The following is a 19,023-nucleotide window of genomic DNA, read 5'->3' on the forward strand; positions in this document are numbered from 1 at the left end:
TGTTGCACGACCGTTGTCATCGCCAGATGTTGATGATTGTTACAAGGTTTATTCAATAAAACAACAGTCACAAAAACAAAAACAGAAAGATGGGTTATTTGCGTGCAAAAGAGTAGAGAGATAGACAAGCTAGTTGTCTCTCTACACCTAAGTGTATTTTGCGCCTATCCACTATTCATGGGAGACGCACAATATCTCACCTCTTGGAACTTGAAACTTGAACTTTCGAAAAAAAATATAAATCGTCTGGAAATCACATCATTTCATCAATTTCCGTTTACTGGGGTTAACTCTGACCCTAAGGTGTCATGCAAACTTTTCCATTCAAATAAAGACTCGTCATGCAACATGAATTATGAGTCTCTAAATCGTCTAGACTTTTATAATTATTCATTGCAAATAATTGCCAAGATGGGCTGTAAGATCGATAAGTCGTGTTCAATTTCAATATGGTTGTTCGTTTACGCATAAAGACATTTTGAGAAAGGTATGCAACCACACATTTCTAAAATAAACCGTTTATAATAGTCACCCACCATTTAACCTCTACAATAAGTAATGTACTTATAATCGTATTAAATTGAAATAACATAATAAAAACCAAGAATGGGTGTTGAACTGCGCAAAATTTGTTTCTGAATTTTCGAGATGAATATTGACAATTTGGATTATTTGGATTATTAAGGATACTGTTCCCATCTTGAATGTTATTCGCGCAGTATTTCAGCTGATGTAAACTAAGAACTTCTTCTAGTCCATCTTGTTGATTTCGGTAATTTTTGGTCCCCCGACAAAAGGAGGGTGGACCTGTAAATTCACTCTTGTCGGTTTGTTCGTTCGTCTATCCGCACTTTTCTTAATAACTACGCCTTGTAATTTTTTGAAATTTTGCACAAACATTAAACATGATATGAGTAAAAAAAACTAACAGAACGTATTTTCCGGGTAAACCCCGGTTGCCCCCGTAGGGCTGCCTTTCGGGTTAAAATGGCTAAAATTGGCAATTTTGTGCATTAAAAAATATTGATGACTTCGATTTTCATAAAACTTTCTGAAAAGTTGTAACTAACTGATATCTATATAATTTTGTTTGTCTATACTTCGCGATAACTCTTGGGTGTGCCCCAGGGGCTCTTTTAGGGCTAATAAAAATAATTCAATTTTGGGGATTATTTTACCATATCTGTCCAAAATTTTCTGTGTATGTCTATTTAGCAGTTTTGCATGGTGCTAAACTCAAATTTAAATATGTTAAGGCCTTGAGGACTTTTGGGGTTAAATGGGGGGAGGTAAATGATGGACTTAGTCATTTCTTTTTTTGCATGGTGTAAAACTCAAATTTACATATGTTAAGGCCTAAAACTGCACCGTTTGTTCATTTTCACCAGGATTTAACGTTCTCTGGGGACTTTGGGGGTAAATGGGAGGGGCAAATGCTGAACTTAGTCATTTTCTATGCCTCGTTCACTATGCAGTCACGGGAGGGGGGCAATACATGTTTCACTTGTTTTTGTTGAACTCGGGAATCTGTAAGCAATTTCTTACAAAACCCTTTATTTAATCCATGGTAGTAGCATACACTTATATCTTCAGTCATGATGACCGGTTAGAAGTCTTAAGTAATTAGCAATTATATTTCTAGTTTCGCCCCTACTGAAGATTTAACCTTCAACCTTCAGAAGTGTTTCACTTATAATTGTTGCCTGTTACTTTGTCCAAATAATCAAAGTTTGTGTTATAACAAACGCACAATTTTGTTTCCATTAAATGTTATATTCCCTCACAATAGTACAGCATTATGTTGTCCTCATAGTTTGGGGTTGACGATGTGCGCGTTTAGATATTTCTCTATTGAACAGATAGCTGGAACCATGACTTAACTACGGACCGATTTTCATTTTCTACCAATTGGCGCTATCTCTAGAGAGTTCTCAATTTATTCGAACTTCGCATAGCGATCCTCTCTTGAGTTCTAAACTGCAATTGTTTACCTTCAACTTCTTTCTTTGTCACATGACTAGGCAAATACTAACTCGCTAATAGTTGCGTCTACCGTTTTTATAAATGTTAATTTCCTTGTAATCAGAAGGGATGGATCCCACGGGTAGTCTGGTGCTACGTACGTCTCTCGCCAACCGATAGCGGAAGGACTTGGTAAACAAAATATCACCGGCGGAAAACTTTTCACTTCATAAATTTGGGGCAGCTAGTCCGGATTTTTCTGGTCAACGGCAAAATGTTGTAATCGTGTTTGTAAAAAAAATTTCTTTTAACATCGAAATATTTCATATTAGTAGCAGAAGATTACACTATTGCCAGTGTCAATTCGAATGCTTTAAAATATTCGTTATAGTCATCAAGAACCGGGATAGTGTACATATCGCTCTAGTCGCTGAAAACATTTGTCGCGTTCAATTAAGGAACTTTTTTCCCATATTAGCTAATTTAGCAAGTTTGCCTCGGTTCTTCCTTCCGACTTTCGTCTGTAGAAGTGGCACTGGCATAACTAGTTAAGTGTGCGCGTAATTTCTACCTGCTTGTTCTGTTTTTGTCTTAATTTTCTGGGAATGAGTGACATCATTATTAAAATTGCTTCTCGTCAGAATCAGTGGAGGAGGGACTACATGAAGATAGACCCAAGCATCTAATCAATCTCCCTTTCCAATAACTTTTCTCAGTATTAAAACTTATTCTTCTGTCTTTTGGATATACAATAAAAGAATTGTCCCAAAGCATCACCAGGACATCGCCAGGGCATCGCCATCCCTCTACTTGCTACGAGTCGAACTATTGATCTCATTAAGCTTGATAGTTATATGCATATTACGTTTCTTGAGTTTTTATTGATCTCATTAAGCTTGATAGTTATATGCATATTACGTTTCTTGAGTTTTTATTGATCTCATTAAGCTTGATAGTTATATGCATATTACGTTTCTTGAGTTTTTATTGATCTCATTAAGCTTGATAGTTATATGCATATTACGTTTCTTGAGTTTTTATTGATCTCATTAAGCTTGATAGTTATATGCATATTACGTTTCTTGAGTTTTTATTGATCTCATTAAGCTTGATAGTTATATGCATATTACGTTTCTTGAGTTTTTATTGATCTCATTAAGCTTGATAGTTATATGCATATTACGTTTCTTGAGTTTTTATTGATCTCATTAAGCTTGATAGTTATATGCATATTACGTTTCTTGAGTTTTTATTGATCTCATTAAGCTTGATAGTTATATGCATATTACGTTTCTTGAGTTTTTATTGATCTCATTAAGCTTGATAGTTATATGCATATTACGTTTCTTGAGTTTTTATTGATCTCATTAAGCTTGATAGTTATATGCATATTACGTTTCTTGAGTTTTTATTGATCTCATTAAGCTTGATAGTTATATGCATATTACGTTTCTTGAGTTTTTACTGATCTCATTAAGCTTGATAGTTATATGCATATTACGTTTCTTGAGTTTTTATTGATCTCATTAAGCTTGATAGTTATATGCATATTACGTTTCTTGAGTTTTTACTGATCTCATTAAGCTTGATAGTTATATGCATATTACGTTTCTTGAGTTTTTATTGATCTCATTAAGCTTGATAGTTATATGCATATTACGTTTCTTGAGTTTTTACTGATCTCATTAAGCTTGATAGTTATATGCATATTACGTTTCTTGAGTTTTTATTGATCTCATTAAGCTTGATAGTTATATGCATATTACGTTTCTTGAGTTTTTATTGATCTCATTAAGCTTGATAGTTATATGCATATTACGTTTCTTGAGTTTTTATTGATCTCATTAAGCTTGATAGTTATATGCATATTACGTTTCTTGAGTTTTTATTGATCTCATTAAGCTTGATAGTTATATGCATATTACGTTTCTTGAGTTTTTATTGATCTCATTAAGCTTGATAGTTATATGCATATTACGTTTCTTGAGTTTTTATTGATCTCATTAAGCTTGATAGTTATATGCATATTACGTTTCTTGAGTTTTTACTGATCTCATTAAGCTTGATAGTTATATGCATATTACGTTTCTTGAGTTTTTATTGATCTCATTAAGCTTGATAGTTATATGCATATTACGTTTCTTGAGTTTTTATTGATCTCATTAAGCTTGATAGTTATATGCATATTACGTTTCTTGAGTTTTTACTGATCTCATTAAGCTTGATAGTTATATGCATATTACGTTTCTTGAGTTTTTATTGATCTCATTAAGCTTGATAGTTATATGCATATTACGTTTCTTGAGTTTTTACTGATCTCATTAAGCTTGATAGTTATATGCATATTACGTTTCTTGAGTTTTTATTGATCTCATTAAGCTTGATAGTTATATGCATATTACGTTTCTTGAGTTTTTACTGATCTCATTAAGCTTGATAGTTATATGCATATTACGTTTCTTGAGTTTTTATTGATCTCATTAAGCTTGATAGTTATATGCATATTACGTTTCTTGAGTTTTTACTGATCTCATTAAGCTTGATAGTTATATGCATATTACGTTTCTTGAGTTTTTATTGATCTCATTAAGCTTGATAGTTATATGCATATTACGTTTCTTGAGTTTTTACTGATCTCATTAAGCTTGATAGTTATATGCATATTACGTTTCTTGAGTTTTTATTGATCTCATTAAGCTTGATAGTTATATGCATATTACGTTTCTTGAGTTTTTATTGATCTCATTAAGCTTGATAGTTATATGCATATTACGTTTCTTGAGTTTTTACTGATCTCATTAAGCTTGATAGTTATATGCATATTACGTTTCTTGAGTTTTTATTGATCTCATTAAGCTTGATAGTTATATGCATATTACGTTTCTTGAGTTTTTACTGATCTCATTAAGCTTGATAGTTATATGCATATTACGTTTCTTGAGTTTTTATTGATCTCATTAAGCTTGATAGTTATATGCATATTACGTTTCTTGAGTTTTTACTGATCTCATTAAGCTTGATAGTTATATGCATATTACGTTTCTTGAGTTTTTATTGATCTCATTAAGCTTGATAGTTATATGCATATTACGTTTCTTGAGTTTTTACTGATCTCATTAAGCTTGATAGTTATATGCATATTACGTTTCTTGAGTTTTTATTGATCTCATTAAGCTTGATAGTTATATGCATATTACGTTTCTTGAGTTTTTACTGATCTCATTAAGCTTGATAGTTATATGCATATTACGTTTCTTGAGTTTTTATTGATCTCATTAAGCTTGATAGTTATATGCATATTACGTTTCTTGAGTTTTTATTGATCTCATTAAGCTTGATAGTTATATGCATATTACGTTTCTTGAGTTTTTATTGATCTCATTAAGCTTGATAGTTATATGCATATTACGTTTCTTGAGTTTTTATTGATCTCATTAAGCTTGATAGTTATATGCATATTACGTTTCTTGAGTTTTTATTGATCTCATTAAGCTTGATAGTTATATGCATATTACGTTTCTTGAGTTTTTATTGATCTCATTAAGCTTGATAGTTATATGCATATTACGTTTCTTGAGTTTTTATTGATCTCATTAAGCTTGATAGTTATATGCATATTACGTTTCTTGAGTTTTTATTGATCTCATTAAGCTTGATAGTTATATGCATATTACGTTTCTTGAGTTTTTACTGATCTCATTAAGCTTGATAGTTATATGCATATTACGTTTCTTGAGTTTTTATTGATCTCATTAAGCTTGATAGTTATATGCATATTACGTTTCTTGAGTTTTTATTGATCTCATTAAGCTTGATAGTTATATGCATATTACGTTTCTTGAGTTTTTATTGATCTCATTAAGCTTGATAGTTATATGCATATTACGTTTCTTGAGTTTTTACTGATCTCATTAAGCTTGATAGTTATATGCATATTACGTTTCTTGAGTTTTTATTGATCTCATTAAGCTTGATAGTTATATGCATATTACGTTTCTTGAGTTTTTACTGATCTCATTAAGCTTGATAGTTATATGCATATTACGTTTCTTGAGTTTTTATTGATCTCATTAAGCTTGATAGTTATATGCATATTACGTTTCTTGAGTTTTTACTGATCTCATTAAGCTTGATAGTTATATGCATATTACGTTTCTTGAGTTTTTATTGATCTCATTAAGCTTGATAGTTATATGCATATTACGTTTCTTGAGTTTTTACTGATCTCATTAAGCTTGATAGTTATATGCATATTACGTTTCTTGAGTTTTTATTGATCTCATTAAGCTTGATAGTTATATGCATATTACGTTTCTTGAGTTTTTATTGATCTCATTAAGCTTGATAGTTATATGCATATTACGTTTCTTGAGTTTTTATTGATCTCATTAAGCTTGATAGTTATATGCATATTACGTTTCTTGAGTTTTTATTGATCTCATTAAGCTTGATAGTTATATGCATATTACGTTTCTTGAGTTTTTATTGATCTCATTAAGCTTGATAGTTATATGCATATTACGTTTCTTGAGTTTTTACTGATCTCATTAAGCTTGATAGTTATATGCATATTACGTTTCTTGAGTTTTTATTGATCTCATTAAGCTTGATAGTTATATGCATATTACGTTTCTTGAGTTTTTATTGATCTCATTAAGCTTGATAGTTATATGCATATTACGTTTCTTGAGTTTTTATTGATCTCATTAAGCTTGATAGTTATATGCATATTACGTTTCTTGAGTTTTTATTGATCTCATTAAGCTTGATAGTTATATGCATATTACGTTTCTTGAGTTTTTATTGATCTCATTAAGCTTGATAGTTATATGCATATTACGTTTCTTGAGTTTTTATTGATCTCATTAATCTTGATAGTTATATGCATATTACGTTTCTTGAGTTTTTATTGATCTCATTAAGCTTGATAGTTATATGCATATTACGTTTCTTGAGTTTTTATTGATCTCATTAAGCTTGATAGTTATATGCATATTACGTTTCTTGAGTTTTTATTGATCTCATTAAGCTTGATAGTTATATGCATATTACGTTTCTTGAGTTTTTATTGATCTCATTAAGCTTGATAGTTATATGCATATTACGTTTCTTGAGTTTTTATTGATCTCATTAAGCTTGATAGTTATATGCATATTACGTTTCTTGAGTTTTTATTGATCTCATTAAGCTTGATAGTTATATGCATATTACGTTTCTTGAGTTTTTATTGATCTCATTAAGCTTGATAGTTATATGCATATTACGTTTCTTGAGTTTTTACTGATCTCATTAAGCTTGATAGTTATATGCATATTACGTTTCTTGAGTTTTTATTGATCTCATTAAGCTTGATAGTTATATGCATATTACGTTTCTTGAGTTTTTACTGATCTCATTAAGCTTAATAGTTATATGCATATTACGTTTCTTGAGTTTTTATTGATCTCATTAAGCTTGATAGTTATATGCATATTACGTTTCTTGAGTTTTTACTGATCTCATTAAGCTTGATAGTTATATGCATATTACGTTTCTTGAGTTTTTATTGATCTCATTAAGCTTGATAGTTATATGCATATTACGTTTCTTGAGTTTTTATTGATCTCATTAAGCTTGATAGTTATATGCATATTACGTTTCTTGAGTTTTTATTGATCTCATTAAGCTTGATAGTTATATGCATATTACGTTTCTTGAGTTTTTATTGATCTCATTAAGCTTGATAGTTATATGCATATTACGTTTCTTGAGTTTTTATTGATCTCATTAAGCTTGATAGTTATATGCATATTACGTTTCTTGAGTTTTTATTGATCTCATTAAGCTTGATAGTTATATGCATATTACGTTTCTTGAGTTTTTATTGATCTCATTAAGCTTGATAGTTATATGCATATTACGTTTCTTGAGTTTTTATTGATCTCATTAAGCTTGATAGTTATATGCATATTACGTTTCGGTTCATTGTGCGACTCATATTTAGGTTCATGTTTGTTATGTACGTGAGCATGAATGAAATCGGATAATCAACAAAATTTAAAAATACGTTAACATTGATAGAGTACACACCTGACCAAAGCAGGTGAGCTCATCGGCTGAAACGTAGCAGAAAATATAAATTTTAAGGGGGATAATAGTAATTGTAGAAAACATGAGAATAGGGTGCATCGTTCAAGAAAGGAGAATTTTATATAAGGGTTCTAAACTTAATATTTTCAACCAATGAAAATTATTTCCGCTCCTTTGAAAGACAGTCAAAAACTGAAAAAATCAGTTCGAATCCAGCTAAGCAGGAATTAAACCACAACACAACACGCCATTATGCCTCCCTCTCCTGGCATTCGATCACAAGAGGCAAAAAGAATACTCAGCTACTACACCATGAATTCTGAATTCGCATACACATTCTCACACACAAACGGCAAACATGTTCACACACTGACAAAAGTCGCATAGTCACAGTATTTTCTTACACACGTATATACAGAGATAAAGATCGGGTGCATAAAAATGACTACTCAATCAAAGTATTTAGATAAACAGGCACTGAGAAAAACAAAAGCAAACTAATACACACTAACTCTTACGCACACACATGCACACACACGCACACACACACATACACATATTCACGCAAACATACACACTTCTAATCGTCACACTACTTCTACACATACACACACACACACATATTCACGCAGATATACACACCTCAACTCGTCAAGTCTTCTTACATACTAGAATATTCTTTACCAAATACATAAACTACAAATACATAAAATTTTCTAAACGAAAAAGTATTCGCTAAAAATATCTTCACGCTATTGTAAATAGTATATACTAACTGGGAAAAGATTTTAGTCACAGCGACATCGAATATCCTAATTTTTTATGATTTTCCTGAACGTAGCCCACAATTTGGATTTACGGAAACGTAAACCACAGCCAATTCGTCTATAAAAATTAAATGGAAAATGGAAAATAACACTCATAACTTTCATAGATAAATTAAAAATAATATTTAGGGGAAATAACTTTCATAGCTTAAATAAATAAACTTATTTCCGTTTTGAAACGCAACCGGTGTCGTTAATAATAATTTAAAATACATTAAATTAAATATAAATTAAATTGAAAAAGATTTTCTTCAATGTAATATGCAAATGGAGTTACTTCATAATGCAGATTTTCTTTGAATAAAAAGTATATAGAGAAATCATGCTGGAATGAAAGTATATAAAATTTTGTTTTCAGTATGAAAATTAATTTATGAAACGATACTTTTTGTACACATTAATCAAACTCTGAACAAACAGACAGGAATACGATTATATATATATATATATATATATATATATATATATATATATATATATATATATATATATATATATATATATATATATAATGGACTCTCCTGTCGATTTCGACGTATGAGCTTCTGCCACAACAACTAAGTTGTTGCTCGGAAATCCACACAGAATAGTTTTTTTTATAGTGGTGAAGGCTTTGTGTAGAACCAACCACACTTTTTGGTATTACTGCTAACCTTTGTCGGTGCAGATGACTGCCACAGGACAGAGTAGATGGCAGGTTTTTACACCAGAGTTTCCTTTTCCTAGATGCATGCCTTAACGAAGACTGGGGGATCTCTCTCAGTGAATTAATGTGCCTCCAGATAACAACCTGGCAATTTCTACGACTCGGTGCGGTACATACAGCAACTTACCTTCTCAAATGGTCACCCATCTGGTACTGGCTAGGCTCCACGTAGCATAACTTCGGTGATCTGTCGACAACCGATGTGTTAACGTGATTGTGCTATATATATATATATATATATATATATATATATATATATATATATATATATATATATATATATATATAAAGCTGACCGTCTGTGTGTGTGTCTGGTCACGAATAGGCTCCTCTATGGTTGAGTATTATAGAAAACTGATTGCATATAATGATAGAAGATGTATCAGGACACAGGAATGGGTATGTTTGATCTGGGATAATGATGATTCATTAAAATTGTGGGGTCTGTGTACGCGCCTGGTCCACAAAATATGGAAATAAAAAATTTAAAAATTTAAAAAAAAAACGTTTACAAGTGTTTTTGATATAGATGTACATAATAATACTTTGATAAGTATGTTTTAGTTTAAATAGGGATGGTATAATAAAATTGTAGGGTCTGCGTTCGCGCCTGGCCTCCATAGAATGGAAATAGGCACAAACTTTAATGAAGACTTTTCATATCTATCTGTCTGATACTTTGATAATTATGTTTCAGTTTGAAGAAATATGGTATAATAAAATTATGGGTGTTCGTTCGCGCCTAACCTCCATAGAATGGAAATATGTCACAAAGTTTAACAAGGTTTTTTAATATAGACCTACAGAATATTGTGATAAGTGTTTCAGTGTGAACAGGTATGGTGTAATAAGTTATGGGGTTTATCTATTTTATTTTTACTTTCATCATATTTTGCTTTGTTTTGAAACCCCCAAATTCGAAGCTATCTCTTTACAACCCTTCCTTTTCATAACCTTTTGTAGGCTGTTTTTTAACCCAGTCAACGACGGGTACTTTTGCTAGTATATATATATAACGCGTATACGTGTGTGCGTTTTGTTTTGTTAACATTGCTTTCATCTTTTATTTATAACATTTTGTTGATGCAATTATCACTTGCTAAATGGTGACCCCTTTTATTCTCAATCATTCTTCTGTTTTCATGATATACATGTTTACATCCATTTCTTTCTTCTCTATTTTATAACGTTATATTTATTGTTAGCAGAGTTCCAAGAGACGATTGTGGTCTATAACGTTATCTAAGTCAGGAACCAGAAAACAACTTCATTTTATTTATTCCTCACTCTCCTCTTTTTGTTCGTCCAACTTGATTTGGGTTTGAATACTTCTTGTCTGCTAGTAAATATACTTGATTTTTTTTCACCTTTTTTCTTGGCAAAATGCACCATTTCTATCTTAAATATAACACTTATCCGTTTGTCCTCGTTTTGTTTCGTGGATTAGGATTGTTTTGGATGAACCTTTGGGTAAAGTGAATCGTGGCTTCTCTGTTTATTTCTGGGAATTGAATTATATGGACGTAAAGTGTTACCGCAAGCGCAATCAAAATAGCTAATAAGACAACGTCAGTAATTTTCTAATAATCATCTCGCAGCAAATGAGGTTCAAAATAGCAACTGCCCTTATTTTCAGGTGATAAGTACAATGTATTCTCTAATGTAAGAGACGTGTGCTTTCTTTTCTTTCGTCGGGCCATTGTTGATGATACAATGCAAATAATTGATACGCGTCTTGCAAAGTATTTGCAGTAATTTTAGCTGGCATCCGAGTAAATGACAGAGGGTCAGTGACTGGCCTTTTTAGATATGTACATTGCATTATCGGCCACGTTTGACTTCACTTTGTTTGTAACTTTGCCAATAATCTCCAAAGTCAAAGAAATTGCTGGAGATGCTAATTTTTTTTTTTTTTTTTTTTTGCTTTTTTTTTTTTTTTTTTTGCTTTGAGATTATAAATGAGTACTATTGAATTTAGTAAATAATTATTTTATTTGCGTATTTAGAATAGCATCAAATGCTGTTTTTAAATAGAAACTATAAAAATGGTTCTATTTATAATATTTTATTACTATTATTTGAATGATTCTTATTATAATTCTCATTTTGGTTGTTATTTTCACAATATTTGGCCGATGTAACCTTCAATTTTCTTCATATACATCTTTTTAAGCTCAAGGATCTATAACCAATGTAGAATTTCCAACTGAGGCCTTTTATTCGATCGAGTCTATATGTAATAACAATAATCACAGACGATGAGATCAACGATGTTTGTATTTTATTTAACCATGGATATTTCATAGAATAAAAAAAATAAGTAAAATATAGTTTTTGTTCATGGAAACAATGTGATTGCCATTGGAACTTTGATACGTGGTATACTTTTCCTCGATGACAGCGTATTCAAGGTAACAACGTTCTTGTTAAAGCACTTTATCACATAAAAGACTTCCTCAGAAAAATTGATGTTAATACTGATTTCGGGTACAATGTACTCACTACTGGAACTTAGTGATGTGCTATACTTTTTTCCAACATCACTCGCTTGTAAGAAAACTCTCCGTATGTCTAAAATGTGACACTTTATAAACTGCCACAATGTTTTTGGAGAGTACTTCAATACTGTTCCTCTCCCCAAGTGGGTTGTACAACAAGGATCAGGCTGTTTTACCCATACTTTCTTACCTACCCTGATCTTCGCTTCCGCCTGTTCTACTCTCTCCATTATGGCCAGCTGATGTCATTATTCGTACGTAAAAACAGATCGGTGTGGCACTGACATTTCGTTTTAGCCAGTCTCCGATGCCATGTTATAACAAAAGACTGCTTCCTGGGGCAAAATTTGGCTTCTTATTGATACAGCTTTATATTTCGATGGTGTCTCTCTATGATTCCATTGCCGCTTGGCAGATACACAGATCTAAAATATTGCCTACTTCCCTTTTCTCACACAACATTCTAAAGGTTTTGAGCGGAAGGACATACTATTATCCACCAGTACCTCTTCCACTGATCTCTTTCCATGAACACCTTTTCAGCAAATTCCGTTGCCTCTTCTGCTGTTTCCTATCTAATTCTTCGTTATATCGCTACTCTCCCATGTCCACAGTCAATCATAGTTAAATACGGTTCGTGTTTGTAATGCGTGATATCAATAGCCAATCGCCGCCAGTTCTCTGTTATATATAGCTCCCCTTTTTCATGCTTTGACGGTGCAGAATCAATGGATTGACACTCCCTAGATTACTCCATCAACTCCTGTACATCGTCCATTTTTATGTAAGGATTCACTTTCCTTGCTCAGTACAAGGTTTTTTCTTTCCAAAATGATGCATATTATGCGACTTCTTCAGATCTTCTACCCCACACCATTAGAAAGCCGCATCTTTTTTTTTTTTTTCGTAGCCGTTTTTACTGGTCAGTTACTCCGCTTTGTTTTTCTGTAGTGAAACCAACGTGACAGTTACCTTTAGTCTGAATTATATGATTAGGTCTCTAAATACTACAAACCGACGCTTGATATCTCAACGATCTCTTTCGTCTTGATCCGTTTATCTACTGACACTTCTAGTTTAATCTATGATGCTACTCTTGCTGAGTTCGTTCGTACCTCTATTGTTTATAGTTCGGATTTCAAAGTCAAATTAATGTCCTGCTTCGTGGCATCAAGCTCTGCAACACTGATGTGGGTACCATCATCCTTTCTTCGTGGACAAGCCGCATCTTCAGTCGTTATTCTTCCTATTTCTAATGAAAAAAAAAACCTGATGCCAGGCTGGTAGCGTCACTCCATATTATCCGCTCTTATCTCTTGTTTATATGCTTTTACAGAGTCTACCCTTTTCACTTTCGCAATAATCTATTCTATCATGCGCAGCACACCTTCGTCAATTACATCCTCCCATCGGTCCGCACTAATCTACCTTTTAATAAAGTTGCATACAGTTCGCAACCATCCGACCACAGGGTAATGACTAGTGATGGAACGATTCCAATATTTTCACGACTCCGATACAATTACCGATTCCAATTCTTTATAAATCTCTAAATATTTAACCATAAAATTGTTATTTTGCCCCGATTACCGTGAAAACACATCTTAAATGTGACTATATTTTCTCAAACATAAAAACACACTTGTGAGGGGGATCTATAAATTAAAGTTTTGCTTGTAATTTAAAATTAAGAAATATTTATTTTATCATTACTACTAGCAGTGGAAGATTTTTAAACAAAATTAAATAAAAAAAGATAAATAAAAGAATCTATTTTGGCATCGGAAAATAGGCACAAATTTCTCCGGTTCCAATACCCAAAATATTTCCAACTTTTCTGATCCCCAACTGCGATTCCGTCCAAACGTCCTAACACTAGTAATGACCCATCAAGTTCTCACACACCGAGAAAAGGTCTCGCTTGCTTAGGCTCTTATTGCCTTTAAAGATCTTATTTCCTCATCTAAACATCGACCTTCCTGCCTTATTTCGCTATAATTTTAATTCCAAATCCATTTCATTTTCTAACGACTGTGATGATCTAACCATCAGCCCATGCGTTGGCATCATCTCTCACCCTTTCCGTAGTCACCAGTAAATCATCGATATAAGAGCGGGTTTCATTGCATCATCTTTGGTTAACACGGTCTTAAGTATAGTGGTCATAATTTTTTGGTGCGGAATTTAGTCCAAATCCAAATTTGGTCAAGCAGCAGCAGCAGCAGCAGCAATAATAATAATAATAATAATAATAATAATAATAATAATAATAATAATAATAAAAATAATAATAATAATAATAACAATAACAATAACAACAACATCATCATCATCATCATCATCATCATCATTATTATTATTATTATTATTATTATTATTATTATTATTATTAAAAAAAAAAATTTTTTAAATAAAAATAAAATTTAAAAAAATAAATCATCACACATCGCCGTGGTATTAATTGTCAATTGTTCTTGTTGTGTAACAAAACCATATTCAGGTTAGATGAGACTGTCGACTATCCAGCAGCTAATATTTCTCACGTTTGCCAGTCCCAAAGTCGTATCTAGAAAAAGGGAAATAATTTCACTTTCGCCCCTGCAGTGTGACGCCACACGGGGTTATTTTTTTTTTAGCTATCACTTCTGAATGTACTTCATATACATGTACATTGCTAATAATTCTATTCATCTCTTTTTCTTTTCGTTTTCATTTAGCTCTGTATTACCATTAATAACATAGAACACGTCCGGGTAACCTTGAAGCCATTAGCAGAGACGATGCGCTTTTCAATGCTGGAAGAAGACTTGGAACGAGCTGATCCACAAAAAAGGGCGACACTGGAAAAAGTTAACCTATTTTCCCTTACGAACAAGGCTGACATAATCATGACGAATAAAATCAAAAAAGTCCTGGATCATGTAGCAGACCGAGTAAGTGCACATTTCTTTTCGCATTTCTGTCATTTAACTTTACGAGAAAATATATACAGGGTCATTCAAATGAAGTTATTAAGACTACCACGGGGAGTGTATGGTTAGGCCATTCTTCTAACGATGTTCAGTTTTCTTGTTTACTGTAGACATGACGAGTCATCATCGAAAGATGTCGTGCATTACAGAATTCTTGGAAAAAATTCGGTTATGTTATTTACATCTTATCCAAGAGGTTATACACAAGGTTAATTGTAGGTTAGATGAAAGTGTTTATGGAACGAACTGGATTCGAACGAGGCACACCCAGGTTTTCAGTCGTTTTCGTTAACCACTTATCCATCGTTACCCCAATAAATTCGATTATAATGTTGCAACGCAAATAAGGATTAATTCTCTCTTCACTAAGAAGATTCGGTGGCGGTGTCTGTGCAAAGGAAAACGTCCAGATCAACCACGTGTTTCGGAGAAAAAAGTGTCGAAAATTCGTGTGGCGCTTTAGAAATCCTACAGATTGAGTTAAACGTAGTTTGCGAGTGATTCTTCAGTCCATTCTCTGGCATGTACATAGACGAGGTGTACATTTGAAACGGTGCATTCTACGCTTAGCTCAAGTACTTACCCAATGTCGACAAGCGGAAGATGATCAGATTTTGTGAAATCATGAAACCTTATCATCTGTGATTTTTTCTAATAGCAAAATGTTTATTTTATACCACTACTGTCCACTAAAATCGATAACTCTAAACATAGATTAACAACACGATCAACTCAGTGAATCATGATCTGCTGATATAAGTATGTGAGTATTTTTCTTTTCGTAGTGATGCTGCTCCTTTTGCAGGTGGTGGCCGTATTTAACACTTTCTCCCTTTTTTTATCTCTTTCTCTCCTTCCTCACAAACAGATATAAGTAGTATGAAAAGAAATACATTTTTATTACCAGAGTAGCAACTGTAAATAATACTGGAGAAAATATGTCTGAATTAATTATATGCACAAACGTAATTGTTATGAGGGGAAAAATGTTAAAATAATTGCAAGGAAATCATAAAGTTTAATTCAATTACTCACACCTGAGAGTATCGCGTATCGTCACAAACCCATGTATGGAGTATTTGGGACACATCTAGTCTGATACATTTACCATTAATTTCTTCCTACTAGACGCTGTCCAAAAAGAGTCTCAAATCTAATAGGTCCTGTACTATCAACCAGGCTTTAACTCCTGTCCCATCACCGTAGTGTTGCATCTCTGTGCCATCTGACAAGTTCTTTAATGGAATGTGTTCTGACCAATTTATAGCACTTGTATTCTCTCGACGTACAAAACTGTTTAGCAGAAAAATCGCACACCTTCACTGTTGTTGCCGAAAAACCTCTATTCTAATAACTTTTATTCTAATAACTTTTATTCTAATAGCTTTTATTCTAATAACTTTTATTCTAATAGCTTTTATTCTAATAACTCTTATTCTAATAACTTTTATTCTAATAGCTTTTATTCTAATACCTTTTATTCTAATAACTTTTATTCTAATAGCTTTTTATTCTAATACCTTTTATTCTAATAACTTTTATTCTAATAACTTTTATTCTAATAACTTTTTATTGTAATAACTTTTATTCTAATAACTTTTTATTCTAATAACTTTTATTCTAATAACTTTTATTCTAATACCTTTTTATTGTAATAACTTTTATTCTAATAACTTTTATTCTAATAACTTTTTATTCTAATAACTTTTATTCTAATAACTTTTATTCTAATATCTTTTTATTGTAATAACTTTTATTCTAATAACTTTTTATTCTAATAACTTTTATTCTAATAACTTTTATTCTAATAACTTTTTATTCTAATAACTTTTATTCTAATAACTTTTATTCTAATAACTTTTTATTGTAATAACTTTTATTCTAATAACTTTTTATTCTAATAACGTTTATTCTAATAACTTTTATTCTAATAACTTTTATTCTAATAACTTTTATTCTAATAGCTTTTTATTCTAATACCTTTTATTCTAATAACTTTTATTCTAATAACTTTTATTCTAATAACATTTTATTCTAATAACTTTTATTCTAATAACTTTTATTATAATAACTTTTATTCTAATAACTTTTTATTCTAATAACTTTTATTCTAATACCTTTTATTCTAATAACTTTTATTCTAATAACTTTTATTCTAATAACTTTAATTCTAATAACTTTTATTCTAATAGCTTTTATTCTAATAACTTTTATTCTAATAACTTTTATTATAATAACTTTTATTATAATAACTTCTATTCTAATAACTTTTATTCTAATAACTTTTATTATAATAACTTTTATTCTAATAACTTTTATTCTAATAGTTTTTATTCTAATAACTTTTATTCTAATAACTTTTATTATAATAACTTTTATTCTAATAACTTTTATTCTAATAGCTTTTATTCTAATAACTTTTATTCTAATAACTTTTATTCTAATAACTTTTATTCTAATAACTTTTATTATAATAACTTTTATTCTAATAACTTTTATTCTAATAACTTTTATTATAATAACTTTTATTCTAATAACTTTTATTCTAATAACTTTTATTCTGATAGGTTTTTATTCTAATAACTTTTATTCTAACAACTTTTATTCTAATAGCTTTTATTCTAATAACTTTTATTCTAATAACTTTTTATTCTAATAACTTTTATTCTAATAACTTTTTATTCTAATAGCTTTTATTCTAATAACTTTTATTCTAATAACTTTTATTCTAATAACTTTTATTCTAATAACTTTTATTCTAATAACTTTTTATTCTAATAACTTTTATTCTAATAACTTTTATTCTAATAGCTTTTATTCTAATAACTTTTTATTCTAATAACTTTTATTCTAATAACTTTTTATTCTAATAACTTTGATTCTAATAACTTTTTATTCTAATAGCTTTTATTCTAATAACTTTTATTCTAATAACTTTTTATTCTAATAACTTTTATTCTAATAACTTTTATTCTAATAGCTTTTATTCTAATAACTTTTTATTCTAATAACTTTTATTCTAATAACTTTTTATTCTAATAACTTTTATTCTAATAACTTTTTATTCTAATAGCTTTTATTCTAATAACTTTTATTCTAATAATTTTTATTCTAATAACTTTTATTCTAATAACTTTTATTATAATAACTTTTTATTCTAATAACTTTTATTCTAATAACTTTTTTATTCTAATAGCTTTTATTCTAATAACTTTTATTCTAATAACTTTTTATTCTAATAACTTTTATTCTAATAACTTTTTATTCTAATAACTTTTATTTTAATAACTTTTTATTCTAATAGCTTTTATTCTAATAACTTTTATTCTAATAACTTTTATTCTAATAACTTTTATTCTTATAACTTTTATTCTAATAACTTTTATTCGTATAACTTTTATTCTAATAACTTTTTATTCTAATAACTTTTATTATAATAACTTTTATTATAATAACTTCTATTCTAATAACTTTTATTCTAATAACTTTTATTCTAATAACTTTTTATTCTAATAACTTTTATTCTAATAACTTTTATTCTAATAGCTTTTATTCTAATAGCTTTTATTCTAATAACTTTTATTCTAATACCTTTTATTCTAATAACTTTTATTCTAATAACTTTTATTCTAATAACTTTCATTATAATAACTTTTATTCTAATAACTTTTATTCAAATACCTTTTATTCTAATAACTTTTATTCTAATAACTTTTATTATAATAACTTTTATTCTAATAACTTTTATTCTAATAGCTTTTATTCTAATAACTTTTATTCTAATAACTTTTATTCTAATAACTTTTATTCTAATAACTTTTATTCTAATAACTTTTATTCTAATAGCTTTTTATTCTAATACCTTTTATTCTAATAACTTTTATTCTAATAACTTTTATTCTAATAACTTTTTATTGTAATAACTTTTATTCTAATAACTTTTATTATAATAACTTTTATTCTAATAACTTTTTATTCTAATAACTTTT

At 29.9% G+C, this 19,023-nt stretch overlaps 1 protein-coding gene across 1 annotated transcript in view; it reads left to right on the top strand.

Annotated features, from left to right (window-relative positions):
- Positions 1 to 19,023, top strand: part of LOC145259891 (BAI1-associated protein 3-like) — a 2,054,292-nt gene that overhangs the window by 1,949,881 nt on the left and 85,388 nt on the right. Inside the window, exon 25 of the mRNA XM_080117785.1 lies at positions 14,780 to 14,995. Coding sequence (XP_079973911.1) covers positions 14,780 to 14,995 — 216 coding nt within the window. The remainder of the gene's footprint in view (positions 1 to 14,779; positions 14,996 to 19,023) is intronic.

This window comes from Euprymna scolopes, chromosome 35 (assembly GCF_053919585.1).
Source record: "Euprymna scolopes isolate OS-2025 chromosome 35, ASM5391958v1, whole genome shotgun sequence".
Lineage (NCBI taxonomy): Eukaryota > Metazoa > Mollusca > Cephalopoda > Sepiida > Sepiolidae > Euprymna > Euprymna scolopes.